Source organism: Elgaria multicarinata, chromosome 2 (genome assembly GCF_023053635.1).
Source record: "Elgaria multicarinata webbii isolate HBS135686 ecotype San Diego chromosome 2, rElgMul1.1.pri, whole genome shotgun sequence".
Lineage (NCBI taxonomy): Eukaryota > Metazoa > Chordata > Lepidosauria > Squamata > Anguidae > Elgaria > Elgaria multicarinata.
In genome coordinates this window covers 124,222,400-124,247,101 of record NC_086172.1, presented here as the reverse complement: position 1 = coordinate 124,247,101, position 24,702 = coordinate 124,222,400, and the positions used below count along the sequence as shown (strand labels likewise).

The 24,702-nt window shown below is 42.3% G+C and overlaps 1 protein-coding gene across 7 annotated transcripts in view; it reads right to left on the bottom strand.

Annotated features, from left to right (window-relative positions):
• Nucleotides 1-4,316: 4,316 nt before the first annotated feature.
• TMEM229B (transmembrane protein 229B) overlaps nt 4,317-24,702 on the bottom strand; it is a 64,477-nt gene continuing 44,091 nt past the window's right edge. For 5 of the 7 annotated variants that reach the window (XM_063117570.1, XM_063117569.1, XM_063117571.1 and 2 more), the window contains exon 2: nt 17,667-18,908. In XM_063117570.1, the coding sequence (XP_062973640.1) occupies nt 18,378-18,908 (531 nt within the window). In that variant the 3' untranslated portion in view covers nt 17,667-18,377. Of the gene's footprint in view, nt 4,335-12,858; nt 15,945-17,666; nt 18,909-24,702 lie in introns of those variants that run through there. The other 2 variants (XR_010025067.1, XR_010025066.1) reach the window with 2 other exon arrangements.

Genomic DNA, 24,702 nt, shown 5'->3' with positions numbered 1-24,702 from the left:
TCCATCTTGCCCTTGGTTGGCCTCTCTTCCTTTTGCCTTCCACTTTCCCTAGCATCAGCCTCTTCTCCAGGGTATCCTGTCTTCCCATTATGTGGCCAAAGTACTTCAGTTTTGCCTTTAATACCATTCCCTCAAGTGAGCAGTCTGGCTTTATTTCCTGGAGTATGGACTGGTTTGATCTTCTTGCAGTCCAAGGCACTCTCAGGATTTTCCTCCAACACCACAGTTCAAAAGCATCTATTTTCCTTCGCTCAGCTTTCCTTATGGTCCAGCTCTCGCAGCCATAGGTTACTACGGGGAATACCATTGCTTTAACTATGCGGACCTTTGTTGTCAGTGTGGTGTCTTTGCTCTTAACTATTTTATCAAGATTTGTCATTGCTCTCCTCCCAAGAAGTAAACGTCTTCTGATTTCCTGTCTGCAGTCAGCGTCTGCAGTAATCTTTGCGCCCAGAAATACAAAGTCTGTCACTGCCTCCACGTTTTCTCCCTCTATTTGCCAGTTATCAATCAAGCTAGTTGCCATAATCTTGGGTTTTTTGAGGTTTAACTGCAACCCAGCTTTTGCACTTTCTTCTTCCACCTTTGTCATAAGGCTCCTCAGCTCCTCCTCGCTTTCAGCCATCAAAGTGGTGTCATCTGCATATCTGAGATTGTTAATGTTTCTTCCTGCAATTTTAACTCCAGCCTTGGATTCGTCAAGCCCAGCACGTCGCATGATGTGTTCTGCATACAAGTTGCTTTCCTTCTTTCTTGGGCTACTTCCTGTGTCTCAGCAGACAGCCATCTTGCCTTCTTGGTTTTCTTTTTCTTTGGGACGTTTTTTATTGCCACCTCTTGGACAATGTTGCGAACTTCTGTCCATAGTTCTTCCGGGACCCTATCTACTAAATCTAGTCCCTTAAATCTGTTCTTCACTTCCACTGCATATTCATTAGGAATATTAGTGAGCTCATATCTAACTGATCTGTGGGTCTTCCCTATTCTCTTTAGTTTGATTCTAAATTGTACAATAAGAAGTTCGTGATCTGAACTACAGTCAGCTCCAGGTCTTGTTTTTACTGTCTGTATAGATGTCCGCCACCTTTGGCTGCAAAGGATGTAATCAATCTGATTTCGGTGTCAGCCATCTGGTGAGGTCCATGTATAAAGCCGTCTTTTTGGTTGTTGGAAGAGAGTGTTTGTTATGCACAGTGAGTGCTATACCACTATGATGCTAATTAAAAATTGTAAAAAAACAAACACCACTACCCAAAAAAAACCTTCTGGTCACTGCCATTAACCGACTTTCTGGTGAGCAGCAGCTGGGAAGGGGTTTGCACTCATGTCCTGCTTGTCGACTTTCCAAGAGAAATCTGGAAAACAGGATGCTGGACTGGATAGGCCTTTGGCCTGATCCACTAGGGCTCAGCTTATGTTCTTTGTCTTAATTTTCTTCCCCCACTTTCTAAATTCTAAGCTTTCTCAGCAAGGATTTGTTACTCTCTTTTCTAGAACGCTGACTGCACTGGTGGCAGTAAATAATTAATAACAAATAATTGTGTAGTGGGCAATGACTGAACACCAGGGCTGGCTGGCTGCCATACATCCTATTTTGTATTCATCTGGGCTCTGCTTTTAAAAACTTTTACTGAGGAAATACTAATCCTTTTTTTTGGTACATTTAATGTTGTTTCAGTAATGCGTATTTCTAACGTGACAGGATGAGAATATGCATAAGAGGGTATTTTTATTTTTGTATCAGCTGATTGTTTTAATACTTTTGGGGAAATTAGATATAAATCAATTGTTGAGAAACTGTTATTAGAAAAAGAAAAAAGTATAATGGGTTAAATTCTCTCTTCGCATCATGTAGCCTAAGTAGTTTGATAGCCTTTTATAACTGAACTAGTGTAAAGCAGATGTCACCATGGGCGCTAGTAGTCTGAGGCCAAAATATACTGTTCCTTGACTCCTGCCATGTCAGTTCTCCAGAATTTGTATGAAGGTTACTTTCCTTCAATATAATCAAGGACCTTTGGCCCTCGCTTCCTCACGCCTGTCACCACTGAATGACATTTGCTTCTTCCCCTTAGGCCTCAAGTCCACCTCCTTGCCTCTTTCCCCAGATTTTAAAACCTGCTTTTCTAAGGGCTGTTTTTTCCTCCACCACATCAGAGCATTCGCTGTCAGCTCCACCACCATCCCTGCTGCCAATATGGCCGCTTCGAGAGTGGGCTCGACTCACAAAGCCCTCCCTCTGCCCCCTTTTTGTGTTTTTCTCCCTGCATGCCTGCGCAGCGCAGAGCTATGTGGGAATTGTAGTTCTTCAACTGCCCCAAGCTCCTGGCCAAGGCATAGAAACATGTTTGGCTACTAAAACTTTGAACATGTTCAGCATATCTACACTGCTCAAGCTTCAATTTAAAATAAAAATGAGCAAAATCAATCTGGTAGACCTCAGGTGATAAGCCTTACACCACCGTATTCTTATATAAGATTAGGTTGCATTCTATGACCCCCGGGAAGGTGTCCCAAGAGTTATAGGATATATTGCATCTCCTGCACCAAAAGCAGAGAGAGATGTGGGTCCACCCTTGAAGGCAGAGATCTGATCTCAGATTCCCTCTTCCATCACCTGCAGACATTCCACATCACTTATCTCCCCAATGCTGGAGCTCTGACACTAGGAGAGGCCAAAATGGGGTAGATTGGGGACTTGGCATGGGTAGATTACGAGCAGGATTTTAAAGAAATGCTTACATCTGCGTAAGCTTTAAAGATAAAGGCACCAAAACTGGCACAGTAATAGATATTAGGGAGAGCTTTAAGCATACCAAATTTGAATTGAATTGAGTCATCCATTGATTTTTTATGATTTTTTACATTTCCCCCCTTAAACTTACTTCCTGGTATGCAAAGGATCACTGTCGCCCCGCAGCAAAAACAACAACCGTGAAAGCTTAGCGCTACCGGGATAATCCAAGGGAAGCAGGTACGTGGGATGAAGCTTTAAGTATACAATTGCCCTGCCCACATGTCTAATGATTTACTGTATTTGTTTCTGTCCTTCACTTTATCCATTATCAGTTTCTCCTAATATTAATGTTCGTACATATTAATTTAAAACTCCCATTACATCTTGATAGAAAGTTTTCTGATCTTGATTGGGGGCATAAAAACATCATATTCCTGTGAAATAGTTATTCATTTACAATGAAATCCCTAGATGCTGCACACAACTGCTACTTAGATGTAAGGATTTTTAAGAACAGGCCTATAATTCACCACCAAAAGTGCATGGGAATGTTAAATATAGAATGCTTGTGTTATAAATTAAAATTTCTGAGCCAAAGGAAAGATCAGCAGCTTCAGCTGTTTTTGCTTGCTTTGGTTTTGGGTTGGAATGTTGGGTAACTGGGAAGGAAAGGAAAGGGAGAGGAAAGTCTCCATTGGATGGTTCTGCACTTGATAAACGCTTTCATTACCAGGCTAACCCTGGTAAAGGGAAGGCTCATAGCTCAATCATAGAGCCCGTACATTTCATGCAAAAGATTCCAGATACAATGTGTGGTATTTCCAGGTAGGGCTGAAACCCTGAAGAGCCATGTTGGTCAGTCTACTGAGCTAGATGGACAAATGGTTTGACTCAGTGGACCTATTCACACATGCAAGGAAGGTGTGTGTGGTTACGGTAACTACGGAGACAGGAAGAGTAGACAAACCACCGCATGGGGGCCCATCACACAACTGGGACCCATGTGGTGCCGCGTAGTTCACAGTATCCCCCCCCCCATATTTACCTGGCAATCCTCTGTGTGGTTTAACTATGCATCCCAGCATCCTTGGTGGTGTGAATGTGCTCTCGGGGGCCACACCATCCATTGCATAGCAGCAACACCAGAAACCAAACAGTGGGATACTCTAGGCCACCATCTTTGTGGTTGTGGCCTGTAAACGACCTGGAACCTATTTTAACCACCAGGGGCCCTTAACCCTACTGCAGGGAGGTCATTATTTAGGGTGGTTCAGTAAGCACTGTTATTGTATTTTTCTCTCCCCCACCCCCGGTTAGTTCAAAATGCTTAACCATTATGGCTTAGCAGGATTAAAATATTTTGGGTTAAAATATGAATGGAATTGAGGCATCAAATCTCCATCTCACTGTAGAACTCTCTCTACCATCTCACTTTACTCAAAATAATACCCCAATTTGAAAAGAGTTCTCACTTACCAAAAAATAAAAATAGCGTATCCGCATTGCTCCCAGAAAGATTCTTTTTATCATGTGCTTAGAGCTGCAATCTTTGATGTTTTTGTAGTACTCAGCAGCCATCTCACCTGTTTTGTCTGTCCTTTGAAAGTAATGGCACACAACAGATGGGAAATAGAGCTGAGTTTACAGAGATCACTCTAACAGCATTACCAGCAAATCCTTCTGCCCCTTGGGAATTGCAGCCTGTGTGCTATGCAGGGGAAATTGGAATGTCCTTTCCCAGTCATATAGCTTCAGAGAAGTCAGACAGACTAGAACATTTTTATTTATTGTTTTTTTAAAGACAGACTTATGACTTGAGATCTGCCTGCCCAAAATAATCAACTGGGCAGAGCTCAGCTTTCAGAGAAAGATTGGAACTGGAGTGGGTGTCAGTGTTTCTTAATTCTGGGGGTAGAAATAGGGGGGATGCCAGATTTAACTTACTACACCAGAGATCACCACAGCTGGAGATAGGTTTACAATGACCTTATACTAGAGGCCTAAAGACTTGCCAGGGAGAGTGTCTATGAAACAAGTAGCGCTTTGCTTGGACACAGGTTCTCAACATTTACAGTAATTAAGGTTCAAAGTGTTTCCTTCTTTCACCCTCCCCACCAGATTAGTTCCTCATCCTGGGGACATATATAGTTTAGCTTGGTTAACTATTTTTTTCGTAATAATTGTTTTGGGGATTATAGCCTTAATGTTCTAAAAATGTTTCAGCGGTTTTACATGCAAGGCTTCAGTTGGTTTTAAGCCTCTCTCATGCTATTTTTGCCAAAATCTGATAGTTGATCATACAAAAGGGAAAGCTGGGGGCAAGAATTTGTAATACAATGGAGTATTCTGGCCAGTATGAGTTTCACATTACCAAGCAACTGAAGCAAGAGCTGATTTAAAGTTCCTGGTTAGTATAATGCCCTTTCAGCTATTTGTTCGGTGGCATTTTTCTATGGTGTACTTGCTCAGTATGTAACACATTGCTGTCTGGATTGGATGACCTGATCTATGTAGTGCTGGTGGATTGATGGCGTGTTTTGTAGCAAAGAAGAAGAACTAGTCATACTTTTGTTCACTTCTAGTTCAATTATGTTATGATTTTGTGTTTCTGGCATGGATCCCCTTACTAGTAACCCACCACCACCAGTGACTATATGAACTATAATAATACTGAAGTATTGTGTCTGTTAAGGGAGTTGGTTTAAGGCCCCTGCCTAGAGAATGAGATAATCTCACATGAACTACCGTAGTTCTTCGATTGTAAGATACCATTGATTGTAAGATGCACACTAATTTCAGTACCACCAACAGAAAAAAAAAACTAAGACACACACGCGATTCTAAGACGCACCCCATTTTTAGAGATGTTTATATGGGGGAAAAAGTGTGTCTTAGAATCGAAGAAATAGGGTAGATCCATCACACCAGCAATTAGTGCACTCTTGCCATGCCTGGTGTGTAGGGTGACCATGTGACCGGATTTGCCCGGGCTTTTGATGGCAAATCTGGAAGGGGGAGGGGAAATCCGGATTTTTTTTTCAAAGAGCAGCTCTTATGGGAATTAACAAAAATGCTTATAACTCCGTCATTTTTTAAGATAAAGTCATGAAACTTGGCACAATGGTAGCTCTTAGGAAGGGCTTTAGTCATACCAAATTTGAAACAGATCCGTTCATCCATTGATTTTTTAGGAATTCAAAAATTGAGGTTTTAAAATTATTATTTTTAAAATCGTCATTTTTAAAGATAAAGAGATGAAACTTTGCACCATGAAAGGATTTAGGTAGAGCTTTAGCCACACCAAATTTGAAACAGATCCGTTCATCCATTGATTTTTTAGGAATTTTTTAAAAATTGAGGTTTTAAAATTATTTTTAAACTGTCATTTTTAAAGATAAAGAGCTTAAAGTTGGCACCATGATAGCTTTTAGGTAGAGCTTTAGCCATACCAAATTTGAAAAGATCTGGGGCCAGTAACAAACCCTGTTAACAACAACGGCAGCTTGCAATGAGTGAAGATACAGTCAGAAAAGATATTTGAGGGAAGGGGAGAATGTAATACACAGAGTATAGCAAAAGCTTCAAAGTACAGCAAAACCTACAAAAGTAGGAGTGAGTGAAGTTAATTTCAGATACATTGAATCTCTCATTTGTTCTTTATTTCAGAGATTTTAACATTAAGATGTTATGTAGAACAGATTTGTCTTAAATGTGTGCTGTAAAATCAGACATGTGACCAAGGCTATGTTCGGGTGGGCACGCCCCCTTGGTGTTGGACACGCCCCCTTGGGGGCCGACCATGTTGTCCTCCTTTTTGGTTTCCGAAATATGGTCACCCTACTGGTGTGTGGATTTGCAGCCCGGTACTCACATGACGCCATGCCTGTCCTGCTGACACCCCGCCTCTTCCCCAGCCTCTTCCATCTTTTCCTAGAACACCTAAAGTTTGGATTATTTTCCCTAAGTGCGTTTTCCTTTGTTGGTGTAGTGTGCTGTGATGGGAGCCTTGCTGTTAGCTTGAATGGATTGCATCAGGTCCTGGCAGGGAAAAGTGATATCTCCCAGTAGCCAGCTCCAAGCCTCAGTATAAAACCCCAAACTTCCATCCCAGGCTGGAAAGCATTTTTTTAAATCGTACAATGCTCAGATCTCTGCAGAGGTAGGATTGTACTCCTTCAATGCCCCCAAAAAGCCAGACTAAAGGGTTGTTCCATTTTTGCTGAGCAGAAAGGTGGTCTGGTTGAAGTACTCATCTGACAGGATCTGTCTTGTTAAAGTGCGGGGGGGGAGGAGCAACCAATGAACTGGAGGGACAAAGAGAAGGGGCGGGTGAAGTGGACTGGAAGAGCAAACAAGTGAAAGAACATCAGAGGTAAAAAAGCGCTGAGACAAAGCGGGGGGGGGGAATTATGTGTGATGGAGCCCTAATAGAGGCAAAGATTTGAACTTGGTCCTTTTCAAAAGATGCATTTATACCTGTGTGTGTGTGTGTGTGTGTGTGTGAGCAGGATGGTTATGCCCCCATTTTCCATAATCATGAGGGCTGGAATCTGACTATTTATTTGATATTTCCCTGCCCTTCCACCAAGAAAATGGCACGCAAGGCGATTTTTTTCATTGTCCCTGTCCAAGATAGCAATTCTGTGGTTGGCAGGAAACCCATGAAGGAACCAGGCCCTGTTGCTAGGGGCGGCACAACAGCTTTGTTTCATTGTGGAGGGGAGGGGGGAAACAACATGTTAAGCTCATTGCATGATGTGTAGCTGAGGGCTGCCTTTTTACTCTCGTGTGAGCACATGTGGGCCCAATTTGGATTGGGACCACAGTGTTTTGGAAGGGGAGGGTTAAATCGTCTTCCTGGTTTCCCCTGAAATTCCAGCCCCCTCTGAACCTGGGCTGTGCTCACTGACATGAGAGTGAAAAGTAGGTTAAGCCTCAGGTACACACAATGTGATTAGCACAATGGCTGGATCTACACTACTGCTTTAAAGCGCTTTATAACAGTTTTATAGCGCTTTAAAGCAGTTAAAGCGCTTTATAACTGTTATAAAGCACTTTAAAGCAGTAGTGTAGATCCTGCCAATGTGTAGTTTGGCCAAGGATGGCTCGTTGTGGCTAGATGGAGGGAATTTCCAGCATCTGCGCATAGGACTATAGCATTTCTGTCTCTGTGGAAGACATACACTTCTAAACAGGAATACCGAAAAAGAACAAAACAGTGATTTTCTCACAACCTCCAGAAGTTTCTATAAATCAGTTGTCAACCTCAAGCCAATGGGCCTGTTCAGACAACACACTAGGCCACGTTTAGGTCATTTACCTTTTTTTCAGCAAATGGTTAGTGAGCGTGTTTAAACTGTGGTTACTTTGCCACCATGGTTAGGAGTGGTTCACATGGCATGCTAAGTCATGGTTCACATGACACACTAAGCCATAACATTTAGCTCAAAATGCTTAACCACCATAGCTTAGCCTGTTGTCTGAACAAGGTCTATTTATATTTCAGCATCTATAAATGGTTAGTGCAAGAAATATATGTTAAATAAGAAAAGCTTTTGTAAGTTCAAATGTTTGCCTAATTATAGTGAGCACTTTCCTTAAATAAACACTTTCCTTAAATAAATAGAAGCTTCCTTTCATTGTGCCTTACCCTCTTTAAACATCAGGCAATGTTCATAGGATACATATAGGAAGTGGAAGGAAGGCCAGGCCACAAAAGAAGAGTACAGACAGGTGGCACAGAAGTGCCGAAATGGCGTCAGGAAGGCTAAAGCTCAGAATGAGCTGAGATTAGCGAGGGATGCTAAAAGCAATAAAAAGGCTTTCTTCAGATACGTAAGTAGTAAAAGACAGAGGAAAGAAATGGTGGTTCAACTGCTTAATGAGGATGGCAAATTGATAACAGATGACAAAGAAAAGGCTGAAGTGCTCAATTCCTACTTTGCCTCAGTCTTCTCCCAAAAGCGGGTCTATGACCCCCCTGGAGAAAGTGAAGCAGAAGTTGAGGGGGCAGGATTGCAATTTGAGATTGATAAACAAATGGTCAAAGAACACCTAATTTCCTTGAATGAGTTCAAATCTCCAGGGCCCGATGAACTGCATCCTAGAGTAATGAAGAAGCTAGCAGAAGAACTCTCAGAACCTTTGTCTATTATCTTTGCAAAATCATGGAAGATGGGTGAGGTGCCGGACGACTGGAGGAGGGCTAACGTTGTCCCTATCTTCAAAAAGGGCAAAAAGGAGGAACCTGGGAACTACAGTCTGACATCCATCCCTGGGAAAATTCTGGAGCAGATTATAAAGAAGTCAATCTGTAAACACCTTGAAATCAATGCAGTGATCACTAGAAGCCAATATGGATTTGTCAGGAACAAGTCTTGTCAGGTTAAATTGATCTCATTTTTTGATCGGGTAACCTCCCTTGTGGACTGTGGGAATGCTGTGGATGTCATATATCTTGACTTCAGCAAAGCTTTTGATAAAGTGCCCCATGATATTCTGATTAACAAACTAGCTAAAAGTGGGCTAGATGGAACAACTATTAGGTGGACTCACAGTTGGCTACAGAATCGGACTCAAAGAGTACTTATCAATGGAACCTTCTCAAACTGGGGAGAGGCAACGAGTGGGGTCCCGCAGGGCTCAGTCCTAGGCCCAGTGCTCTTCAACATTTTTATTAATGATTTGGACGAGGAGGTGCAGGGAACGCTGATCAAATTTGCAGATGACACAAAATTGGGTGGGATAGCTAATACCCTGGAAGACAGAAACAAACTTCAAAGTGATCTTGATAGGCTGGAGTGCTGGGCTGAAAACAACAGAATGAAATTTAATAGGGATAAATGCCAAGTTCTACATTTAGGAAATAGAAACCAAAGGCACAGTTACAAGATGGGGGATACTTGGCTCAGCAATACTACAAATGAGAAGGATCTTGGAATTGTTGTAGATCACAAGCTGAATATGAGCCAACAGTGCGATATGGCTGCAAGAAAGGCAAATGCTATTTTGGGCTGCATTAATAGAAGTATAGCTTCCAAATCACATGAGGTACTGGTTCCTCTCTATTCGGGCCTGGTTAGGCCTCATCTAGAGTATTGCGTCCAATTCTGGGCTCCACAATTCAAGAAGGACGCAGACAAGCTGGAGCGTGTTCAGAGGAGGGCAACCAGGATGATCCGGGGTTTGGAAACGAAGCCCTATGAAGAGAGACTGAAAGAACTGGGCATGTTTAGCCTGGAGAAGAGAAGATTGAGGGGAAACATGATAGCACTCTTCAAATACTTAAAAGGTTGTCACACAGAGGAGGGCCAGGATCTGTTCTCGATCCTCCCAGAGTGCAGGACACAGAATAACGGGCTCAAGTTAAAGGAAGCCAGATTCCGGCTGGACATCAGGAAAAACTTCCTGACTGTTAGAGCAGTACGATAATGGAATCAGTTACCTAGGGAGGTTGTGGGCTCTCCCACACTAGAGGCCTTCAAGAGGCAGCTGGACAAGCATCTGTCGGGGATGCTTTAGAGTGGATTCCTGCATTGAGCAGGGGGTTGGAGTCGATGGCCTTGTAGGCCCCTTCCAACTCTGCTATTCTATGACTCTATGATTCTATAGCAGTAACAGCTAAAGAATTGTTTTTCTTTAAGGATGACTTAAGGCGTAATCCTATGCGTGTTTACACAGAAAAAAGTCCTACAATTCCCAGCATGCCCCAGCTATGCTGGGAGTAATGGAACTTTTTTCTGTCTAAACATGCATAGGATTGCATAGGATTTTGTGCGATCTCCATTATTCGAGGTAGTAAGCCTGGTAGTAACCCAGCAACTGTGTGCACCAGTTGCTGGGGAACATGGATGAGATTGTGCTGTTGCACCATGTCCTGCTTGTTTATCCTTGGCAGATGGCTGGTTAGCCACTGTGTGAACAGAGTGCTGGACTAGATGGACCCTTGGGTCTGATCCAGCACGGCACTTCTTATGTTCTTATGATTTCACGCTTAAGCGTGATCAGAGTGGTTGTGACCTTCACAAATCCATCCCAATCTATGGGGGACTCTTGGGTGAGAGGAGATGGATAAGGCAGGTAGCTGAAGTTTGGAGCACGCGGGCCCATCACTGGCTGCCTTTAAGAACAAAACAACAACCCAGAAATGTTCCGGTTTAAAAGGAACTCTAGCTTCAGCCCTGCCTGAATAGAAAGAGGAGATGGGTTTACAGTACAGAAGCCAACAGTTGCAGGAAGTGTTTTCTTGCCAAGGTAAATTCCCAGTAACTTTTTAGTCTAATTATAGTCTCTTCCAAGTTCAACCACAATAGATCAGCTGATTCAGTAAGGGAGCATTTGCTATTCACAAAACATACGCTTCTTCCAAGCTTCTCCAGAGGAGATGACCAGAGAAAGACTGAGCTTACCAGGGGGAGAAGAGGCCGGCCGGTCAATCGTATCATGAGAGGGAAAATGGTGTTCACTGTCATGTAGGGTGACCATATGGAAATGAGGACCGGGCTCCTGTATCTTTAAAAGTTGTATAGAAAAGGGAATTTCAGCAGGTGTCATTTGTATGCATGCAGCACCTGGTGAAATTCCCTCTTCATCACAACAGTTAAAGCTGCAGGAGCCCTGCCCTCAATGACACCCGCTGAAATTCCATTTTCTATACTACTGTTAAAGATACAGGAGCCCTGTCCTCCTTTCCATATGGTCACCCTACTGTCATGAATTTTTCAAGGCTGGGGGAGTGCAAAGCTGCACAGAGCTCTGAAACTAATTCATATGCAAGCATCCGCTGCTACAACAGACATGTGCATTTTTCTTGGTTGTCTGCACATGCTTTGTCGCTAAGAGTCATACTCCATGATATTTAGAAGCTTACACAGAGTTGCAAAAAATCCTGGGAATTTGACAGCACTAATGCAAAAGAGTATTCTAATCAGGTTTCTTTAAAAAAAGAATGTCATACTTGATATTTTAGAGTATCACAGTCCTTACCATAGAATCATTAGAGACGGTCTGGGTATGTCCTTACACTAGAATATCCAGAAAGAAGTTTCTTCCAGTCTGAGCAAAGCAATACAGCATACAACTGGCATGTAAGCTACTCCAGTACTGACATAAGTGCCTCCAACATGGCATCTCTCTAAAGCACTTGCTTTAAGAAGCTTGTACACCAGGGATGGGCAACCTCTGGCCTATGGGCCAAATTTGATTTGCCAATCTAATCCATATGGCCTGCAGGGCCTTGCCATCCCTTCCCCAAAAGCCCATCCCCCTGAAAGTTAGCGAGGAGAAGTCCCCTGCTGTAATTGCCAATTAGTGATTGGCGATAGCAGGATGATTCCTCTGTGTCCCACTCCCTCATCCATTTGGGGCTGGGGAAAACCCATGCACAGTGAAGCCAAGTCCCTGGCCAAAGTACAGGAACACCCAAAGCTCCCTCTATCTAGGCTAGTATTGCCAATACTGACTGGTAGCAACGGCTCTACAGGGTTTCAGGCAGGATTTTTTCCAGCCCTATCTGGAGACCTTCTGCATGCAAAGCTGGGGCTTGATCAGACTGAACTGGAAGAGCTCTAGCTAGCACTTTAGTTGGGGACTGAATGATAGACCCACCCTCCAGATATCATTTGGCCTGCGGAGGACTTACGGGGGGGGGTAGTCATCTGACCCCAACACACAAGCAGTTCCCACCCTGGCTGTACCCAATGTGGATGCCCAGTGGCATCATGGAGGCATTTCCCCATTGCCAGTAGCCCCAGTGAGCTTGGACCCAGAAGCAACATCCTCTATAAATTGTGCCTCACTTTTGCTGCATGGGGAGGCAGGGTGTTTAGCAAGATCTTTGCATGATTTACCCCTTGTCTGTGAAGCATGATGTTGAAGCTCTATCCAAACGGCTAAGAGAAGTGCTAGCTAACCTGCTATATCCCTAGGAATGCCATCTATGTTTGGGATCTATATCGTAGTTGTTTTAGAAAAACAGCCTTGGAACACAAGTACAATACAATACATGAACAAGGTTATAACCCATCCACACCACCCCCATTTCCAACAAATGTAAATATTAAATCTTCCTCTCCTTAAAAGTGAGAGGGCAAAGCCAACAAACCACACATTTTTATTGCTGGTGAATTCAAACAGGCAACTTTAATCTACTGAGGAGGATACAGATACAAGCAAATATTTAACTGAGGATTGTGTGCGTTTTATTGTTATGTGTTTTGTATGCCACTATTGTCAGCATTGTGGCTGTCATTGCTGTGTAGTTTAAGCAACACGGCTGTAAAACAACATCAGTAGTTTTGTATTGTTTTTCACTTGAATTGAGAGAAGAAAGAAACATATGTGAAGTTTAAAAAAGGTAGATCTCTGGCTGCAACCAAGTTGAATTTCTTCAAAAACAGTAAAGAGATCTGGGGCCCTGACACTTCACAGTAACTTGGAGAGAATGAAGACAAATGTTAAAGAAAATTCATTTGGTCAATGGGTTATCTGGTCGATGCTACACAGGCAAGAGATCATTTATTAGACCCAGCTCAGTACTTGGTGTGCAAACTGTGAATAAAGTGCACTTGTGTGTGAAAATTATAGCCCCCTGACAACATGTCTGTGCAGTACAAACCAGATAAAATGACATAAAGTAAGCTTTAGGAGGTGATGTTTTGATGCACCATGGGAAAATGTAGCTAATTTGTATGAGGGCTTCATAAGCTCTTCAGTGTAAGCAAGTAACTACTGACCAGCCATGTAATAACTGTGCCACTTTGGATGAGATTATAGACCCCACAAAGGACATGGGATTGTGCTTCTGGTCAATGCACAGGATAGATATTACTACCACCAAGATGGATACCTTCCTAGTCAGCTGCTTTGCCATTTTAAAACCTTTTATGCTTTTGAAATGCCAGTTAAGGAACCAGGGTTTCAAGGTAATATAGAACGGAACTGAATGTCTAAGGGCTCAATCCTATGTATGTTTAGACAGAAAAGTCCTACAATTCCCAGCATGCCCCGCCCCAAGCAACCATGATAGCTGGGGAATGCTGGGAGTTGTAGAACTTTTTTCTGTCTAAACATGCATAGGATTGTGTCCTGAACTCATTAGAAGTCCGTGACCACCAGTAAAAGTGGAAGACTGTATTTATCCAGCTTTATCTTATAATTTACAAGTGGATACCAGAAACTTCACACTTTGGCCATTTTATACTTGTACTATTCCCTCCATCACAAAATACTTGGGAAGAAAATTTCTTTTAATGTTTTCTAAACAGTTCTTTTGTGGTTGGGATCTGAAGTTTAGAGGCGTGAGATGCCAAGAGAACAATTATTTTCACAGTATTCACTAAGTCCCACTATTTAAGGCTGTAATCCGATACCCACTACAAATCATATCATTTCAGAGGTGGAAAGAACTTGGAGATCATCTAGACCAACCCCCTGGCCTATTGCAGGGGAACTAAAATGGACTTATTTCAGACTACATGTATAATATAATTGCACTGTAAGAGGGCTTAAGTCCATGAACTGCCCCACTACTTTATTTACAACTCCAGTTGAGCATAGATTTAGGGCCAGTAAGAAATCTGCAATGTATGGTTCCGCACCATACACAAAACAATTTAATACAGTAGTATTTTTTTTTATAGGAACAAAAAACTGATGAACTGCAACAAGGGATTGCTAAACTCTCTCTGTTTGCTGAGGATTTCAGGCAATAGACTGTCTCTAGCACAGGGCAGACCTGATTAAGCTCCTGTTGCCAATGCTCCTGCCCATCATAAGAACATAAGAGGTGTCCTGGATCAAACCAAGAGTCCATCTAGTCTAGCATTTTGTTCACACTGTGAACAACCAGCTGACCACAGGAAACCTACAAGCAGGACATGAGTGCAACAGCACCCTCCTGCCCATGTTCCTCAGCAACCAGTCTACACAGGTATACTGCCTCTGGTACTGGAGGTAGCACATAGCCATCAGGACGAGTAACCATTGATCCTCCACAAATTTGTCCAGTCCCACCACACTGCATCTTGTGGAAGTGGAGCTCATAGTTTAACTTTGCATGGTGTGAAGAAGTAGTGTATCTCCCACCAATCAGCTTCACAGGATGAGCCCGGGTTCTAGTATTATTAAACGGGGAAAAGACGTCTTCTTATCTACTTCCTCCGCACGGTGTCTTCTCTCACTCACCTTTTCTCTAAACTAAACAATCCCAAATGTTGTAACCTTTCCTCACAGGGGAGTTGCTCCAGACCCTTGATCATTTTAGTTGCCCCTTTCAGCACTTGTTCTAGCAGTACAACTTCATTTTAAAGTGTGGTAACCAGAACTGTACACAATATTCTAAGTGTAGTTGCATCATAGATTTATATTTTCAATTCCTTTCCTAATTATGCCTAACATGGAATTTGCCTTTTCACAGTAGCTGCAAACTGGATTGACATTTTCATTGAGCTGTCCACCACAAACCCCAAGATCATTTTCTTGGTCAGTCATTGCTAGATCAAATCCCATCAGCACATATGTGAAGTTGGGATTTTTTTGCCCCAACATGCATCACTTTATACTTTGCTTACATTGAACCACATTTGCCATTTTGATGCCAATTCTTCCAGCCTGGAGAAAACTTTTTGGAGCTCTTCACAGTTATTTTGTCTTAACCACCCTAAATAATTTGGTGTCATCAGCAAACTTAATGCTCACTGCTCATTCCTAATTACAGATCATATATGAATAAGTTGAAAAGCATTGGTACCAATACAGATCCCAATTCTCCACTGGGAGAATTTACCATGTATTCATACTTTTTCTTCTTGAACCAAGTATTGATTCATAAAAGGACCTCTCCTCTTATTCCATGACTGCTAAGTTTGCTCTGGAGCTTTTGGTGTAAGACTTTGTTTACTTGGACTTCCAAAAGGTTTTGGATAATGTCTACTATATCACCCCATATACATGTTTATTCACACTTTCATAGAACTCTAAAATATTAGTGAGACAGGATTTACATCTACGGAAGCCATGTTGATTTGTTTTCAACAGGGCTTATCCTTCTACATGCTTACTAATTTTACCTTTAATAATTCTTTCAACCAATTTACCCAGAACAGATGTTAAGCTAACTGGCGTGTAATTTCCTGGATACCCCTGGAGCCCTTATTAAAAATTGATGTTACATAGGCCATTCTCCAGTCTTCTGGTATAGAGGCTGAACCTAGGGACAAAGAAACATAGAAACCTGTCTTATACTAAGTCAGACCACTGGTCCATCTAGCCCAGTATTGTTTACACAGACTGCCGGCGGCTCTCCAGGGTTTCAGGCAGAATTCTTTCCTCGCCCTACCTGAAGAAGCCAGGGATCAAACCTGGGACCTTCTGTATGTAAACCATGTAACTTGTTACACTGAGCTATGGCCCCTCCCATGTTACATATTTTTGTTTGAAGGTCAGCAATGTCATATTCAACTTCTTTAAGAACTCTAGGATGGATACCATCAGGGTCAAGTGATTTATTTGCTTTTAATTTGTCAATAAGGTTGAGAACTCCATCCTTTGTCACCACTATTTGCCTCAGTTCCTCGGAGTCCCTTCCTAAAACATCAGTTCAGGCACATGTATCTGTCCTATATCTTCTGCAGTGAAGACAGATTAAAAGAATTCATTCAGCTTCTCTGCATCTTCTTAACTCCATTGTCATCCAACTACCTCCCTACCTGGTTTCCTGATTCTGATATATTTAAAGAATTCTTTATTGTTGGCCTTGATGTTGCTAGCAATGCTCCTCAAAATGCTTTTATTGTGGTTTTGAGTAACCATCCATTGCCAGCAATGGATATCACATCCACGAGGAACTGGGGAGAAATTATCAGACTCTCAAAAAGGCAAGTTAATGATACATTTCTTAAGACTGTGTAGAACATATTCAGGGTGGAAGGAAGTCTTTGTCCCCCCACCCCACCCCACCCCTCCAGAATGGAACTCAACAGAACAATAGACAGCTGTGTGAACTGAGTTCCTGGTGGATAAAACGGTCAACAGTCAGCCAAATAATAACACAGCCTCATTGTAAAGAAAACACAGAAGAGGTGGCTCTGCGACTCCATAAAGATATTCACATCACAAACCCAGCTCATTGTTAGTGCAATTCCATCCCATTCAGTGCAAATTATACCTGGAATTTTTCTGGTCCAGGAAGCCTAGTGACAGCATACCTTCCTCTTAAGGCTATTGGATGCTTGTCATTTTGAGCAGCCAAAAAAGTGTTTTTCATTCACAGAACAGAATGTTTTAAAATCCTTTGTTGGATTTTAAATCCATCAAAGAATACATGCTTCTTTCTTAGGACTATTTCTCACAATTTCTCTGAAAGTCATATCTCCTTGAGATATTCACATTTACCTCAGACTCTAGAATACCCGCAGTCCTTCCTACACTGTTCACAGCCCAGCTGGAAGATCTTGGAGAGGCACCATCCAATGCACCCCACTAAGAGGCAGTGGGATGCCATCACCAGCTCCTCATAGTTTTATAAAGAGAATTTTCTGCACCTCTAAATACTGCTGTTAGTACACTGAGAACACTAGACAGAGATTAGTGAAGATCAGTACAAAGAGAAATGAGCACAAGCACTGAACAGTCTGTCATGCAGGATTCCAACTCCGGATGAATCCAGGTGACTTTAATGCTAGGGTTAGCGGTCTGCATTTATAGTCAATGGTATCACTGGCGACAGAGAATTCCCTGGGAAGGAAGCCAGAGAGGATCCTGGTGATGTGAACAGTTACTATGGGAGTTGCAAAAATCAGACCTGAAGCAGCCCTCCTGTAATGTTCCACTACTAGGAGAAAAGAGAAGAGGCAGGGAAGACTTGAGCCATTTCTCTCCCACTTTTGACTACTTGGCCAAAATCCAGCTTGCACAGTAATGATATAATTCATCCAGCAGAACAGGCCTTTATTTAAAAATATATATATATGAGAGTGGGAGAACACGCTCTCTAGTGAGCATCAGAATGGATGATTCAAAAAGTAATCTTTTTTATATATATAAATCCAGCAAGATGTCCAGCACCATAATATCATACACTGTGGTGCAATAAAAAAGTGTTAGGAGGAGCACACAAGAGGGCAAATTTTACCTCCCCATTAGACTGCCACTTTTGGGCCGTCTCAACAGCTGTTGATTGTTCCTTGATCCTGCAGCATCTCAGGTCCCATGGGAGGTATTGGTTGCAAGCAAGCACCTGAATATTGCCTAATGGATATAAGCCAATCAGTAAGTTAACTGGGGCATCCGTGCCAATCTACTAACTTGTTATTTGTACAAGGTTGACTAGCAGTTTTCTTATTTTTCCCCCCGTATGCAGTAAAACGCAGGTAATAGGATTGGTTTCATAGTAAGTTAAAGTTACAAGTCAAACTATCTAGCCAACAGGTAACTGACAGTGCTACTTGTGGCTTAAAAAACCAAAAAGAGTAAAATCCATAGAAAACCTACTGATTCCATTTTTTTCATGCACACCTCCAAATGCAGGAGGTTTGTTTATCATACAGGAAGGAGAAGTTTTGTTTTTGAGGCCATCATCACAAGTCTCCAATGAAGGGGGCAGGAGAGTTCACTTAGTCAAGTCGTAGCTCTAAGTTGCTATTCAATTAGTTTTCACGTGGCCATTGGCCAAGGTTACAGCAGCAGTGGGAACCCCTGGTTCAGCATTCTCATCAAAACGCAAACGCAGGGTGTTCCTGATGACTAGCTGTTCCATGATAAATGCTGCACAGAACCATGGAATGGCATACTCCAGGGTTATGAGGCCCATGAAGTTCAAGTCAAACTGTGAATAGTCCCAAGGGCAGGCATTGAATTGGCGCAGGATGAAGCCAGTGGTGAACTCCCAAGCATACGTCCACATGGTGTAAATGAGGCAGCGCACTAGTATGTTACACTTGTCCTTCAGGTACAGGTACATCTTTTCTACAATGAGGATGGAAGTTCCATAGATGAAGAGTGCCCATACACTGGTGACACCTGGGAATTTCCAGTTGAAATTCACCACAAATTCCCAAGCGGCTGTGAACATCACCTCACAGAAGTAGCCATGAATGGCATAGAGGTACCAGCGGGAGAAAGCAGTCAAAGGTTCTGCAGCTGCCATCCTTCCATACAGTCCCCAGCAGGAACTCTGTAGGACAGGGAGAGAGAAAAGATGAAAGCCTCAGTAAACAAGGATAACAGCACTAGGCATTGTCCCGCTGAAGGACAAATACGTAAAGTAATAATGTAATTGATAACAAAAGTGCCCTCGATCTTCAAAGTGACCTACTCGAGGCCAGAATAGAAACTCACTTTCACAATTCGTCCATCCTTGCACGAAGTGTACCTCATTACAGCAGCCAGGCGAGAGCAAGCTAAGGCGAGCATAATAAGAGAACACTCCACACTCAAATGGACAAGAGAATTGTGGCGTTCTAAATCTAAACAGAAGGTTTACAAGGAATATAAAGATGGAGATGTGAGGAAAGAGAAGTATAAGATGCAACACAGTTGAAAGTCAAATGAAAGGAAGGAAAAAGAATGTGAGGTACAATTGGCAAGTGATACAAATTATTATTATTATTATTATTATTATTTATTTATATAGCACCATCAATGTACATGGTGCTGTACAGAGTAAAACAGTAAATAGCAAGACCCTGCCGCATAGGCTTACAACCTAATAAAATCATAGTAAAACAATAAGGAGGGGAAGAGAATGCAAACAGGTACAGGGAAGGGTAAGCAGGCACAGGGTAGGGAAAAACTAACAGTAGAAAGTAACAGTAGAAAGTAACAGTAACAAAAGGTAATGAAAGGGCATTTAATAACAAGAGAACGAAAAAAACCCAATAGGTCTGTTCAGATGTATTGTCAAAACCGTGTTTTGGTGTTGGGTGAATGAACCTGGTTCTTGCACACTCTTTCTTCCCCTCGCGTACTTTGATTTCTTTCCTCAAGTCCAATTCAGCAGCCGAGCCATAATTTTGCGTAAACCATTATTTGCCTGATACAGATTTAATAGCTTAATAGCTAAGTATGGCTTGCTGTTAAAGCAGAAGGGAGGACAGGGGAGTGCACCCAAGCACAGAGGTTATTCATGTAGTGCCAAACCTTTATTTGGCATAATATCTGAACTAATACAGTATCGTGCCTATACTGAATGAGGTCAGGGAACTGGAACAGACAAGCAAAAATAGTACAGGTGTGCACACATACATATATGCACACATTCAGATACTACACTTCTCTCTCTCACTCTCACTCTCTCTCTCTCTCTCTCTCTCTCTCTCTCTCACACACACACACACACACACACACACACACAGGTTTATCCCCCCTAAACACAACTACCAAAAAGCCCACCAGCATCCACACATCTATTAAATTAACAGAGCAATTAATCACAGATACTGCACCACAGTTTCGGTTGAAAGTGACATAAGCTAATATTTTTTATCTTTAGTTCACAAAAGAGCATTGCCACCCTTTTTGTAGGAGCCCCTGTAGTAGGACAGGTAGAATAAAGATCAGATTGGAAGCTGAAGCCCCCTCCCTATCCCAACCCTATTGCCTCCCCCGGAAAAAATGCTCTAGGAAAAGTGATTATCATTCCTGTCACAGAAGCCTTGTTCCTAGAGCGTCCCTGATCCTAGGAGGCTGACAGGAACCTTCATGTTCTGCTTCCTAGGGCACTCCAGGAATAAGGTTTCCATGGAAGGAACTGGCTGCAGAGCAGATGGAGGGATGGGAAACAGGGCCACACCATCAACTCTGATGAAGACCAGTCACTTTTGGCTCCTCCTGTCAACAATTTTTTTCCATCCCAGCTAGTTGTTATAAGAACTCTAACTTTAAGAACAGATGTCTGGGTTTGCTTTTTTGTCCTCTTCAGCCTCCCCCCTTCCTTTTTCTGTTGTGTCTTTTAGATTTTTGACTTGTTTTTCTGTTTTGTTTTTTGTATTGCTCTTTAAGCTGTTTAGTGAGGTGTTTTGTCTGAAGAACAGGGTAGAAAAGCTTTAAGTTAATATGTATGTATTGTGCTACTCACATCCAGATGAATTGTTTCTAGGTCCCACATGAAGGCTTGTTCATCCAGGAAGGTTACATATAGTTGCTGCTGCTACTGGGGAGTATAAGGCATGGTGGGACCAAGATGACCACTGCCCCATGACTGAATTAAAATGTTCACAAGAAGACAACCTTATTCACTGTAGTTAAAGCTGTGGTTTAAATAGAGTGACCATATGAAAAGGAGGACAGGGCTCCTGTATCTTTAACAGTTGCATAGAAAAGGGAATTTCAGCCGGTGTCATTCACCAGGAGAACCTGGTGAAATTCCCTCTTCATCACAACAGTTAAAGCTGCAGGAGCTATACTAGAGTGACCAGATTTAAAAGAGGGCAAGGCACCTGCAGCTTTAACTGTTGTGATGAAGAGGAAATTTCACCAGGTTCTCCATATATACAATTGACAACTGCAGAAATTCCCTTTTCAATACAACTGTTAATGATACAGGAACCCTGTCCTCCTTTTCATATGGTCATCCTAGTTTAAGGTATCTTCTGAACAGGGCCATTCTGTTCTTTCCACAATAGAAGAGCTTTTTATTAAACCTATGTGGTATGCTTAGGTAGAAGGGTGAATTACCTACTTGATATCAACTGGTCCTCCATGTGAGATGAAGCTAGTGCTATGTTGACATCATGCCTTTTCCTGCTTTATAATAACATAAAAAACCAGCCTTCAAGGTGAGACATTTTCCGGCCATATCCAACCCTAAGCTTTCTGAATATAGTACATTATCAACTGCTCCCTAAGCAGATCTTAGTTAATTGGCCTTTTGAGGCTTGTGAGGTGTCATTGATGAGGTCACAACTACTCCATTGAGATGGGAATAAACTAGGTAGTGGTATACTTAAACATGTGTTTTTACATCTTCATTCCCAGTTGCATCAAAGTGTCTAAATTCTCTGTAACCTCTGTGAAGGCATTATAACACCATTAATGGTTAGACACTTGATTGCCCTGTTGTTTCACCAGAAAGGTTCTATTTTTTTTCAATTCAGAATGCAGATGTATGGATACTGCAGTCCTCTTGAAAATGCCCACACTCTGCTGGAAGTAATGTGTAAGTAAGACATAATACAAAGTAAAGGGGAACCACAGAAATAAGAAAATGCTAAGACCATGTGCCTGAATAATGTAGTTAACATATTGAAACTGGGTAGATTTTTTTTAGATTGTGAGACATCTAGTGGTGCTCACAGCACTTGACAAGATTCTAGGTCATCTCTGTACCATTTTGTGTTTTCATTTAGGGCTGTGTAAGCAGCAGTTTCTGCAGCTGAAACTCTCCCCACGGCCTGAGTTCGATCCCAGCGGAAGCTGGTTTCAGGCAGCCGGCTCGGGTCGACTCAGCCTTCCATCCTCCCGAGGTCGGTAAAATGAGTACCCAGTTAGCTGGGGGAAAGGTAATAACGGCCGGGGAAGGCAACGGCAAACCACCCCGCTATAAAGGCCTGCCAAGAAAAGGTCAGCGAAAGCTGGTGTCCTTCCAAGAGTCAGTAATGACTCAGTGCTTGCACGAGAGGTTCCTTTCTTTTCAATAGTTATTGTGATCCAGATGTGAACCTGGCTTATTCTTAGTTAACTGTGGAAAAGAGCAAATGAATTCTGGTATAATTCTTTAAACTAGGGTGACCATATGGAAAGGAGGACAGGGCTCCTGTATCTTTAACAGTTGCATAGAAAAGGAATTTCAGCAGGTGTCATTTGTATATATGGAGAACCTGGTGAAATTCCCTCTTCATCACAACAGTTAAAGGTGCAGGAGCTATACTAGAGTGACCAGATTTAAAAGAGGGCAGGGCACCTGCAGCTTTAACTGGCGTGATGAAGAGGAAATTTCCCCAGATTCCCCATATATACAAATGACACCTGCTGAAATTTCATTTTCAATACAACTGTTAAAGATACAGGAGCCCTGTCCTCCTTTTCATATGGTCACCCTATTTAAACAATGCAGTCCTGTACATGTCTACTAAGATGTAAGCCTCATTGGGTTCAATGGGACTTACTCCAGGGTAAGTGTGAGTAGGATTGCTGCCTAAGTGAAGTTTTTTATTTCCCATTTATACAGACAAAGGAAGGGAAGTATTTCTTCACACAATATATTTGGCTTACAGAATCTTCTGCCACAAGATATAGTGATGGCCACATGCCTAGATAGCTTTTTAAAAGGGTTAGACAAATTTATAGAAGAGGAGAGCTCTATCACCAGCTAATAGACATAATAGTGAATTTGAACCTCCATGTTCAGAGACAGTATACTTCTGAATACCAGAAACTGGGGGCAAAAAGTTGCCTTAATTTCTTACTTGTGTGTTCCCAGGAGGTATCTGGCTGACGACTTTTGGAAACAAGCAGCTCAAGAAAGTCAGTGTAGTATAGTGGTTAAAGTGTTTGACTGGGAGTCAGACGATCCGAGTTCTATTCCCCACTTGGCTATGGAAGCTCACTGGGTGACCTTTGGCCAGTCATAGACTCTCAGCCCAACCTACCTCATAAGATTGTTGTTGTGAGGATAAAATGGAGAGGAGGAGGATTATGTATGCTGCCTTGGGTTCCTTGGAGGAAAAAAGGCAGGATATAAATAAAGTAGATTGGTATGATCTAGCCAGGCTTAAGTATTACCTCCTCCTCCACCACCATCCCATTTTAGGACATACAACAGGACCTCTGACGAAGATCACAGATTAAAGCCAGACTCATATTGGAGGTGGTCTTTCAATATTCTGATCCCAAGCCATTTAGGGCCTTGTAGGTCAAAATGAGCATCTTGAATTGGGCTTGGAAACAAATGAGAACCAGGGTTGTTGATTCAAGATCAGTATTATATGGTCTATAACGCACACTCCAGACAACAATCTGGACTTCATATTTTGAACAAGCTGTAGTTTCCAAATACTTTCCAAGGATAGCTTCATATACAGCACTTTAAAGCAGTCTAAGCAAGAGGTAATTAAGGCATGGATCACAGTGGCCAGATCTGCCTTCCCCATGAAAGAGTGAAGGTGGCACACCAGTCACAGCTGGGCAAAAGCACTGATAGATACAGGCACTGCCTGGCATTCGAGGGGAAATGCTGGGTCCAAGAGCACCCTTAAACTGCAAAGTTGATCCTTCAGAGGGAGAGCAAACCCATCCAGAACAGGTTCAATTCCCAATCTCAGGTTGGCTTGACTAATGACTAACAGAACCTTCATACTGCCTGAACTGAGCCTCAGTGTTTTTGCTCACATCCAAGCAAAATGGAGAAAATGTGCACAAAGGAAAAAAGAGTGGTAGGGTCTGCAGTGACAGAACTGCAGTGACAGACAACTGCAGTGACAGAACCCCACAGATTTCTGCCTTCACAACTGTAAGACATTGCAGTAAATTTTAATTCTGGACAACTTTTAGTGTATTGACTACAGATGCCATAGATAAGGCACATTAAATAGACACAACTGCATGGGAAAGAGCCAAAGCAGACAAGGGACGAAGATGACTAACATTTGATACTTCTGTCTTGTGGGGGAAACTTGTTGGGTGTGTCAGCTTTGTTCTTATTTCATCTCCCCAATTAGAAAGAAGAATAAATATCTTTGGGGCATATCCCGTATCTCAGATGGAGGCAGCAATGTGAGCAACGGTTTGTGAATGGCTATTATATTTCAAAGCAGCCATCCCTCCCTTGCAACACTAAATCTACTTTTAAAAAAACATTTCATTAAAATACTTTTCTTTGAAAGGTTAGAGGGGAAAATATAGCTGTGTATTTTCCTTGTGTCATTTTCTCAGTCTGCTGCGAATTAGAAAGAAAAGGAGAGGGTGTCAAAATGAAAATCTGTGTGTGGCATTGCCTGCCTAAGAGCAGACTGCACTTATCAGAGGCCTGT